At 36.5% G+C, this 11,802-nt stretch overlaps 1 protein-coding gene across 1 annotated transcript; it reads left to right on the top strand.

Moving 5' to 3' along the window:
- The first annotated feature begins 1,642 nt into the window (after positions 1 to 1,642).
- Positions 1,643 to 4,710, top strand: LOC111780318 (GDSL esterase/lipase At5g33370). The gene is made up of 5 exons (XM_023660691.1): positions 1,643 to 1,945; positions 2,019 to 2,146; positions 2,270 to 2,512; positions 3,906 to 4,161; positions 4,232 to 4,710. Exons 1-5 carry the CDS (start codon positions 1,708 to 1,710, stop codon positions 4,462 to 4,464), a joined length of 1,098 nt encoding a protein of 365 aa, XP_023516459.1. The 5' UTR covers positions 1,643 to 1,707; the 3' UTR covers positions 4,465 to 4,710.
- Positions 4,711 to 11,802: the final 7,092 nt, after the last annotated feature.

Raw genomic sequence — 11,802 nt, 5'->3', positions numbered from 1 at the left:
CCCAGATCCAATATTGTTCTCTTTGGACTTCCCCTACCCCTCATGGCTTTAAAACGCGTCTGTTAGGGGAAGGTTTCCACACCCTTATAAGGGGTGAAACGTTGTAACGACCCAGATCCACTGCTAGCAGATATTGTTCTCTTTGGACTTCCCCTCATGGCTTTAAATCGCGTCTGTTAGGGGAAGGTTTCCACACCCTTATAAGGGGTGATTTGTTCTCCTCCCCACCCAATGTGGGACATCACAATCCACCCCCATTCGGAGCCCAGCGTCTTCGCTGGCACTCGTTCATTTATCCAATCGATGTGGGACCGCCCCCAAATCCACCCTCCTTTGGGGCCCAGCATCCTTACTAGCACACTGCCTCGTGTCTACCCCCCTTCGGGGAACAGCGAGAAGGCCGGCACATCATCCGATGACTGGCTCTGATACCATTTGTAACGACCCAGATCCACCGCTAGCAGATATTGTCCTCTTTGGGCTTTCCCTTTCGGGCTTCCCCTCAAGGCTTTAAAACGCGTCTGCTAAGGGAAGGTTTCCACACCCTTATAAAGGGTGATTTGTTCTCCTCCCCAACCAATGTAGGACATCGCAGAAGCCAACTAGTTCTTTTTACTATCACACACCCTTTCAATGACCTTGGTGGTTAACGACTCAAAACCACAATGTGTAATTACCAAAAAAAAAATCCTTCTTCAGCATACCAATCATTTCTCGACTAACTCTGTGATTACAAATTTATTGGCAACAAAAAAAATATATATATATTATTTCAGAAATGAAGCTTAAAAGGAAAGGAATTTGGAATGGTAGCGTGTCATCGATCGTAGGGATTACTACGATTAGTGGAGAAACGAGTTAAGTTACATTGCAATTGGATGTTTGGTGCTAGATTATATCCTAAATTAGTCGGGACTTTCATCCACCATCCGCTAATACTCATACTTATGACCAATTCATTAACAAGAAATCTCACTCCATTTAGGTTTTAAATATTCATATTTAAAAGCTGTTAAGAGTCGTTGATTTAGCAACCCCACCATTTATTATATTATAAATATATATATATATATATATATATATATATTTATTTATTTATTTATTTATTAAGACTATTATTATTATTTATATATAAGATAAAATTATAGATGGATTTAATAACTCATATAATTATAATTATAAGGTAATCAATTTTGGGTTTTATTGGAATTTAATGCAATATTTATCCACCATCTTCTAAAATACCTAATGAAATTAATGCTTATATTTATTTATTTTTTAATTATGGGTTCATTATTTAAATACGGTTATTAGGTTCGAAAATTTTTACAACCTGAACAATTGAGTTAGATCTTTAAAACGTCCTAACTCGACCTAATCCAATTCACGAACGTTTAATGGAGAGACATAAAAAAAAAAAAAAAAAAAAAATTAAAGGTTTTGAATAATATTAATTACCCATCCAAAATATGTAGCTATTAAATAAAAAGTAGAGCCTTAAAAGGTGTTCAAAGATTCTATGTTTGGCCACATCACACCCAATTTTTCAGCTCACTCACACAAACCATACCCTTTTTGAGCTGGCACTCTAATGTAAACAACCAAATCTCACCCCTCTCTTCTCTATATAACATCCTTCCATCTCCCCTCCATTTTTCACATCCAAATTCCTTCACTTCAACCTTTTCCCTTTTCGTCTCGCCTTCAATGGCACCGCGCTCGTTTCTCGACGTTCTTGTCCTCGTCCTTGCCTTAGCTGCTTTGAGCCACCGTGCCAAGGCGGGGCGGAGTTTCTTCGTCTTTGGAGACTCTTTGGTTGACAATGGCAATAACAACTACCTTGCCACCACAGCTCGTGCCGATTCATACCCGTATGGCATCGATTTCCCGACGCATCGCCCGACTGGCCGCTTCTCCAACGGCCTTAACATCCCTGACTACTTAAGTTGGCATCATCTTCTCTCTCTTTTTTTTATAGCTTTAATCTTTTATTCATATTCTTAACACACGACTTTCAGGTAAGCAACTCGGGTCGGAGTTCTTACTTCCTTATTTGAGTCCGGAGCTTAACGGTCGGAGGTTGCTCGACGGTGCCAATTTTGCTTCGGCTGGCATTGGCATTCTCAATGACACGGGAATTCAGTTTGTACGTCCACATTACTTCCTTCCTCTAATTCTTAAGTATCTTTTGACGATTTTATCGACGATAGAATTCATCGACTCGCCCTTTGTGCCAATGTTGAAATGGTTGAAAATGTGCATGGTGCAGATCAATATAATAAGAATGTTCAGGCAATTAGAGTACTTTGAAGAGTATCAAAAAAGAGTTGCAGCCCTAATTGGAGCTCAAAAAACAACCCAACTCGTAAATGGAGCCTTGGTTCTGGTTACCGTCGGTGGAAACGATTTCGTCAACAATTACTATCTCGTTCCCTTCTCCGCTCGGTCAAGGCAATATGCTCTCCCCGATTACGTCAAGGTACTCATCGTTGAGTATCGAAAGCTCCTCCTGGTAATCTCTCCCTTTCTCATTTTGTTCTATAAATTTTTTTGTTACGTCAAGGTACTCATCGTTGAGTATAAATTAATTGAGAATGTATAAATTAAAACCTCAAACTAATAATTGTATTCATTTAAACCCTAATTCTCGTAAGTGGATCGAGTTCAGCTAACTCTGAAACTTTGAGACTAATCTATTTCGAACGTGGAGTGCCGACTCCGGCATTAGATACAGTTACCATGCTTACCAGCTCTGGCCGAATGGCTCGACTGTCAAATAGTTGCCTAAGCCGGTCTCTCACCAACTCCTTNAAAAAAAAAAAAAAAAAAAAAAAAAAAAAAAAAACTGACTAGGATGTAGGATCGAAAATGTTGGTAGAATGACCTTGGATCCCGGGAAACTCTACAATAATTAGTTTAATCGATTGGTTTGAGATCTGTGCTCTGTCCCCAAAATCCTTTAACCACCCTACCCTACCACCTATAGGCGGCCGTCCGTCCTACTACCTTGATAGCGCCCCCGTCAACCCAAGCTTCATTCAACGTTCAGTCCCTTCTCCTCGATCCCCTAATTTCAAGGGCATCTCTATCTTAGGTAGGACTAGGGATCTACGCACCTTGCTCTTCTCTTATAAGCAAGTAGCCTCCTCTTTCCGTCTGCTCTTCCCGAAGTGAGCCCGTCAAATCGTTCGTACCTTCTTGGCTTAGGCTTCCAATCATTCATTCATGAGATACGTCTTCTTCCGTGATCCATTTTCCCTGACAAACTTTCTGTCTAACTGTCGAGATCTCTTGCTCCTTCACCTTTTTTTCACCTATTTATTCTTTCACTGTAAACTCGGTCTCAATGCTATTTTCAGCTAGTTGCTCACCCCCAAAAACCTCTGGGCACAGGAAAAAGGCGCTACTTAGCCCTACATTAGTAGAAGTCAGTGGACTTCTCAACCTTCATCAGTTGAGCAACTTCTTAATTGATCACTCCGTTCAGGGGCCAAGCCTTTAGGTTGTTTAAGTACATTAATGATTTAATTTTTAACTAGTTGTACATAATTATATTTAAAATTAGTTGAAAATAATAAAAATAAAATTACCCTAATTCTAAAATTTACCCATATACATTTTTAATACAAAATTAGAAAAATAATAATAATAAGGCACATACTCTCTGTCAGATGACGGAAGTCCCACGTCGACTAATTTAGGGAATGATCATGGGTTTATAAGTGAGGAATGTTAATGAGGCCTTGGGAAACCCAAAACAAAGCCATGAGAGCTTATGCTCAAAGTGGACGATATCAAACCATTGTGGAGAGTCGTGTTCGTCGAACACTCTCAACATCAACTCTCGAGAAGAATTAAGATTAATGAAGTAAATAAGACGATGAGATTGTAATTTTATGATGCAGAGGCTTCACGAGCTCGGAGCGCGACGAGTTCTGGTTACAGGAACAGGGCCGCTAGGGTGCGTCCCAGCAGAATTAGCGATGCGAGGAAGCAGCGGCGGGCAGTGCTCGGCGGAGCTGCAACGGGCAGCGGCATTGTATAATCCACAACTTCTTCAAATGATCAAAGGACTCAATGCCCAAGTTGGCTCCAATGTGTTTGTGGCTGTTAATACTCAACAAATGCACAATGATTTTGTCTCCAATCCTCAAGCATTTGGTATGTCTAAAATTTTGCTAAGTTTATGTCTATATGTCCTTTAATAATAATGTAAATTGGTGTATGGTAGGGTTTGAGACATCAAAAGTGGCATGTTGTGGACAAGGGCCATACAATGGCTTAGGGCTTTGCACCGGAGCATCAAACTTATGTTCGAATAGAGATGCGTATGCGTTTTGGGATGCCTTTCATCCTTCTCAGAAGGCTAATGGTATGATAGTGAAGCAAATGTTGTCGGGGTCAACCAAATATATGTACCCTATGAACCTCACAACCATCTTTGAATTGGATTCTAGGGCTTGAAAAATTGCAATAAAAGCAATACCAAAAGCCATTAAAGGAAGAACAAAGAACAAGAGAGAAAAGATATAATCTTCTTTTGTCTCTTATAATCAAAAGGGTTTGAATTATATCGCTTTTAATGTTGCATTTGCTTTGGTTTGTGTTTAGTGTTGTGTTGTTGGCTTGATCGAGAAAATGTGCATGTTTTGAATTATGTATGTAATGATCTGGCTTTATAGACCTAAACTGATCAGGGCTGTTACTAAATGCATGTCATCGTTATTATACTAGATGGAAAAGAAATTATAAAAGTTAACAAGGTGGCTCTCCCTTGAGTTGCATGCAACTTAAAAGCTGAAACTAGAAGGCTTTTTTTTTTCAATTTATGGGCCGGTACAATCTATCTACTTTAAAAGAACTTTCGTCTTTAAAACTTTTACTCTCGAACCCCTTCCGACACCCAGCCTTATTCTCACGCTCCTTGGAAAAACTATGAATATTTAACCATCATTTTCATGTTTTTTCCTTGGATTTGTGATTCTACCAAAAGATTTGCACACGTTTTTCCTTTTAATTGAAGCTTTGGTCTGGTCTGGTCGTAGTGACTCGTACTCAATAACATGAGATAATTCTGATATACACCTTCACAATATTAATGTATGATACACATGATGAACTCTCGAAAGATTACTTTAGCATAGACCAATGACTAAATTAGCTTCTTATAATAATTTGATCACACCGTCTTAGCATAGACCAATTGCTTTAGCAATTTACAATATTTCCTTTGGTCTACTTCAATACCGAAGTAATACGTGAGTAATCCGAGATCAGTCTTCTCAAATTATTTCATCATTTGCTACTGAGCTCTTTGATGTCTTCTACACTTGTACATGTGATGATCAAGTCATCAACGTACACACCAACTATGAATGTTTTAACTCCATTGTTTCTTGTATATATCACTTGTTCTTGTGAGAACTTCATGAGGTTTAGACTCTTTAAGCTCTTGTCTAGGCGTAAGTTTCACACCCTAGGTGCTTGCCGTAAACAATAGAGGGCCTTTGACAAATTTTACACTTTGTGCTCCTCAGTTTTGATGAGAAGCCTTTAGGATGGACAACATACACTTCTTCTTGGAGGTCATCATTTAGGAACGTTGATTTGACATCCAAGTGATGAACGTTCCACTGGTGTTGAGCTGCGAGGGCAAGAATCAGCCTTACAATGTCGAGTCTAGCCACAAGCGCGAAGACCTCCTCAAGATCCCATTCTGGCCACTTCACATAGCCCTTAGCCATAAGTCTTAACTTATGCATGATGACATTTGTTTCACTATTCTTCCTCAAATTAAGTTAGTGAGTGTCTGGGTCTTGGTCTTCTCAATGGTTTCACTCGTTTTGCATGACCTCCTGCCACGTCGTCTTAGTTGCTGCCTCACGATAAATTTTTGGCTCCTCTGCCACAAGCAACACTAGCCGTCAAGATCCAATTCTTCTTCAAGTGTATCAACATAAATTTTAGCGAGAGAACAAAACTTCTTTGGTCCACCATTTGTTGTTGATTCTTATATGCTTTTGCCTGAACTCTCTTGTTATAAAGAATTCATCACACCTTTTGATGTCCCCCGTGATGACATGTGTAAACTTGTTGGTGCCGGTGCACTTTCTAGGTTTGTCGTGTTTCCCACTTCTTCAAAAGTAGTTAACTCTATAAGAGTTTGTTTGTTATCATCGACGCTACACCAATCTCACTTCTTTTCTTCTTCGAATATGAAATCTTTACTTACATGAATTTTCTCATGTTGCAAATTTTACAACCTGTGTGCCTTGGTCCCATCCTCTCCGCCAAAATATTCTATTTTTTTGAACTCTGCCATCAAACATTTGCATATATAGTTTTGCAGTCTTAACATCTGATGTACAACTGAAGACTCTTAGACGTCTGAAGTGAGGTGTCTTACCTAACTATGTTTCATAGGGGGTACAAGTGTCCAATGACTTTGTTGATAAATGGTTTAGAAGATAAACCGCATGTCGTATTGGCTCACCCATGAAACGCGCCCAAATCAGCAACCCAAACCCGTGCCTCGACCATGCCTCAACCCAAGAAGGTGACACGTGTCACACCTACAGCCAAACACCTCGGCTCCAGCGACTTGAGTCGACTCAACTCAACTCGACTCACACAACTTTGACGGTTGAAGCTCGGCTATTTGGCTTAGTAAAGGAAACTTTGTCCAATTTTCACAGTTCCGAACTTCCCCAACCTGATTTTGACTCTAATTAGGGTAATTAAGGTCAGTGTGATGCCCAAATTAAATTATATTAGAATGGTGAAATATTGACGAAACAAAATAGAACACCTAATAGAAAATGACTTCCGACGACATTTTGGAGCGATCTCGAGGAATGAAAGATTCTCGTACTCAAATTTAGGAGAACACGTTAAGGCCAACTAAGTAAGTGGTCTTACTATAGGATACGCTAGAAAAATGCTTGTTGTATGACGCATGTGCCTAGTGTTCCCTACATGTGACATTTATGCTTTATACGTATGATGCTTGATGACGACTTATCATGTATGACGTATGATGACGTGAATGAGTTATATGATGATGTCTTATGATGTTTTACGATAATTATGATGTGTTATATGATTACGTTGTACGATGATGACGATGCATGCTAGTATGACAATGTAAGATGATGGTATTTTCTTAATATGACGTTATTTTCCATAGTAAGATGAGAAACATATTGTGAATACCATAATGCATTATGATGATGATTTTTCTAGGACACAACCTTAGTTAATGTTAATGATGATGAAAGTATGAAGACTAATGCACATATATTACTTATAGTAATATAAGAATAAAATTAGGTTGTGTCATAGATGTTTTAAAGATGAGAAACCATAGGGACCTCGTGCATTCTGTGTGTACATAAACATACCCTTTTACAATGATGAGTACGGATGCGTACACTAAGATGATGATGGTGATCATGTTGTGCATGACACTTAGAGATCTATTGACCACCATACATCGTTATGGACAGCTAGCTCGACTATAATGGGTTCAGGGGGGTGTGAACCGCCAAGAGATTCACGCTTGCATGTATGAGTCGTGTATAGAGAAGTACTACACACCCAATTTAGTCCGAACTAGAGACCACCCGTATGATGGTTTTATCGATAGGTCCCTACAGCATATCTTACATGTGTTTGCATTTTCTCAGCCCCAATAGTGAGGTCACTTACTCAATATTCTTGAATCACTCAAGTCTTATACTACATCTTTCTCAGTAAAGGCAATGCGCTCCTGTACGGCTGACGACGACATCGCAAATCAAAATCATGCCACGTACATAGGCTAGTAACATTTTTAAATTCTTAGACTTTGGTTAGTACAGGTCTTTATGCATTTTATGTTTTAAATTATTTATTATTGTTGTTTTTAGCTTATTTTTTTAATTATGTTTTCGAATACATAAGAACATGACGATGTGTAAATTGATGTTATGTTTTTAAGATGAAGTTATTCTTTATGATTCCGTTTTTAAGAGTTAAATTCCGCATAAAAGTTTAGATTAAGATGACCATAGCGACTTTAGGTTATTAGAATTCTAGGGTCGTTACATGACCAAGGTTGATAATTTTATTCTTCATGCTTCAGATATAATATACGTTGGTCATTAAACATTGTCGTAGTTCTTGCACTAGAACAAGATGGATCCTCTACCCTTGATCGATACAATTGATTTGTCCCCAAATTTCATGTTTTCAATAAACTCCTCATCAAACTCCTTGAACTTTGGTCGTTACTTCAAATAAAATAATACATTTTGTGAGTGTCGTTAAATTCTTTAGTCTGCAATTTGCACTCACTCATAACTCAAAATAAAAAAAAAAAGTAAAAAGTAAAAGTAGCCTCTTAAATATCCTCAACCAACCCATCCATACAAATCAAACCTCTATTATGTAATGGCCAAATTGAAAGACACTTTACACCTCAAAAGGATCGAAAAACAGTGAAAAAAAAAAAAAAAATTCAATTCAACTCCGTTCAACCCTCTATTTTTTTAGTGAAATTATGCTCGATTGTTGGGTTATTTTTTAATTATTAAAAAAAAATCTACTCACTGACGATACATGTTACATTAATAACTAAAATCTCATAAAAATTCAAATGTCAAACATTCATAAGTCACAGCCATCACTAACATTACTTAAAAGCATCTACGTAATAACGTTTAAAATACTGTTAGATTGGGTTGTAGTAACCCTATATTTGAATAGGGCTAAACCCCACCATTATAGGATCGACCAAGTTTATGTTAAGAAAATGATTTAGGATTTGAGAAATAAATTTAGAAAAATAATTTAGGTATTTAAAAAAAAAAAATTAGGAATAGATTTACTACCATCTAAATACTCCTCCACCGTGCTTAGTTCATCATCCCAAGAAATACGAGCAATACATTGTAAATCTCTTCTCTATTGGTTTTAATAAAATGTACTCGTGTTTCACACATAGAGTTGTGTTGATCATTAACTCGATAAAAAAAATATCAATCGGGAAACTTCTGAAAATATCAAGCAATACAAAAATACAAAGCAGTAGTTTCTCCCTAGTGTTTTGTAAATCTCTTTTCTATATGTCTTAATAAAGTGTGCGAGTGTTTCACACATAAAGTTGTGTTCAACATTAACGCGATCAAAAAAATATCAACTGGGAAACTGATCCTAATTTTCAATCTTCCGAAAATTCAANAAAAAAAAAAAAAAAAAAAAAAAAAAAAAAAAAAAAAAAAAAAAAAAAAAAAAAAAAAAAAATCTAATCGTTGGATTAGATGGCTTGGTTAGTCAGATTCTCTCGTCATATGAACATCCATAAAAATAAAATTAAAAAAAACAAAAAAAAAAAGTTAGTATAATTATAAAGACAATACAACAATACCAAACATTGACCTAATTTGTATTGGGACATACCAAATCAAAGCCTCAATCCAAAGCAATAATCAAACAATTTTATGAATATAATATAATATTGAAAAAGACTTACATTTTTCTTCAAACTCATTTATTCTTGACGGTGATTGGCTTTAAAGCAAACCCCAAAGGAAGGAGGTCGGTTCCCAATAGTGGCCCATCCTTTAAATTTTTCATTATTGTTTTCACCTAACCAAAAATACTATTTTATTATTTATATTTTCCGAACCGTATTCATTCATATGATCCAATAACTCAACCCGTCCAAAAAAAGATAGGGTTACAATCCAACTCGACTATATCTTACTTTTAAGACTATTATGAAAATTAAGAATATTTGACTTTTGTACCGATGTTAGTGATGTATTGTGACTCGTAAATGTTTGATATTCGAGTTTCATGAGATTTTAATTATTAACCTGACATGTATCGTAAAGAAGTAGAATTTTTTTTAAATAAGTTTAAAAAAACCAACAAATTCAATCTGACCAGCTCGAGATTTTGGATTGATCCAAAAGATTTCTCCAATCCAACTCAAACTCAACCAGTATAGACTCTAATTAGTTAATAAAATGCTTAAAAAATAATAAATAGTTACTATTTATACCAACGGAATTCACGGCTCAATCATATTTAATATAAAGTAATTTTTTATTGGTTAACCTCCTAAAATTGATGTTCTAAATGATGTGACAAGATTGCACGGGATACAAGAAAATGTTAGTGTTATTAACTACGTGATAAAAATGCCCTTGAATTTTGTATTTTGTCACTAAAAAATTTCAACCACATTTTAAAAATACCATAAACTTTTAGAAAAAAGTTTAATATGTTTCTATCGTTAATACCCATAAAATTGAAGAGGGAGATGATCTATGGAGACGATTTCGTTCCATATACTAACGGTGAGAATATTTTCGAACCTTTTTTGAAAGGTTAAGGGCATTATTGAAAATTTTGAAAGTTTAGGGGTATTTTTTAGACAAAATATAAAGTTTACGATATATTTCAAAGATAAATATAAACTTTATGGGTATAAGCATTTCACGCTTGTAACTAAGTTAGAATTTTCGATAATTAGTAACGAGATATTCTGTCAGTAATTTAATTACGTTTCAAGGTGAAAATATTGATTCACTCATTTATGCCAACTTCAACCTACGAACGTACGAAAATGCTGATAAAAAAGATCGATAGACCGTAGAAAATTTAAAACCGAAACCGAAACATTAATTTAGTAGTTGAAATGAAGTGAAATAACAAGTCACCTAAACTAGTATGGGTGAGTTCAATTCATGAAGATATGATAAGCTAATTGCATTGATATTAGGGTTTTTAGGTTTTTCCCATACATAAATGCTTCCCTAAAGTACAAAACTTTTTGGTTCATTTTTTTAAAAGTTTCTGATAGCAATAAATTATGGGAGTTGAGCCAACATATTTGGTTGCATTCACTACATCTTAATTACCGGGATCTTTTGATATTCACTCAACGAAAATGTCACGTCCCAAATCCACTACTAGCAGATATTATCTTCTTTGGATTTTAAAACGCGTCTGCTAGGGGAAGGTTTCCACACCCTTATAACGGGTGTTTTGTTCTCCTCCCCAACCAATGTGGGACATCACAATCCACCCCTCTTCGGGGCCAAGCGTCCTCGCCGATACTCGTTTCTTTCTTCAATCGATGTGGGACCCCCACCAAATCCACCCCCTTCGATGCCCAATGTCCTTACTAGCACACCGCCTCGTGTCTACCCTCCTTCGAGGAACAGAAAGAAGGTTGGCACATCGTTCGGTATCTAGCTCTAATACTATGTCGCACATTGGTTGGGGAGGAGAACAAAACACTTTTTATAAGAGTACGGAAACCTTCCCCTACCAGACGCATTTTAAAGTCTTGAGAGGAAGCCCGAAAAGGAGAGTGTAAAGAAGACAATATCTACCGGCTAAGGAAATTAAATAATTTTAACCTTATTGGAGGGGAATTGAGTTAATTTTAATATTCAAATTTCTATTTTTTTTTTTATCAAATTTAGCTAAATAAGGTAAAATGGTATTGTAATTTTAACTAATGGTGCTCATTTGACCCGATAATTTGACCAATCTAGACTCAAACTAATTATAGCCCGTAGTCTATGACCCGATAATTTGACCAATCTAGACTCAAACTAATTATAGCCCGTAGTCTATGACCCGATAATCTGACCAATCTAGACTCAAACTAATTATAGCCCGTAGTCTATGACCCGATAATCTGACCAATCTAGACTCAAACTAATTATAGCCCGTAGCGTATGACTCGATAATCTGACCAATCTAGACTCAAGCTAATTATAGTCCGTAGTCTAATATGTCAACAAT

Source organism: Cucurbita pepo, chromosome LG18 (genome assembly GCF_002806865.2).
Source record: "Cucurbita pepo subsp. pepo cultivar mu-cu-16 chromosome LG18, ASM280686v2, whole genome shotgun sequence".
NCBI classification, from domain to species: domain Eukaryota; kingdom Viridiplantae; phylum Streptophyta; class Magnoliopsida; order Cucurbitales; family Cucurbitaceae; genus Cucurbita; species Cucurbita pepo.
This window is presented reverse-complemented; position numbering and strand designations above follow the sequence as displayed.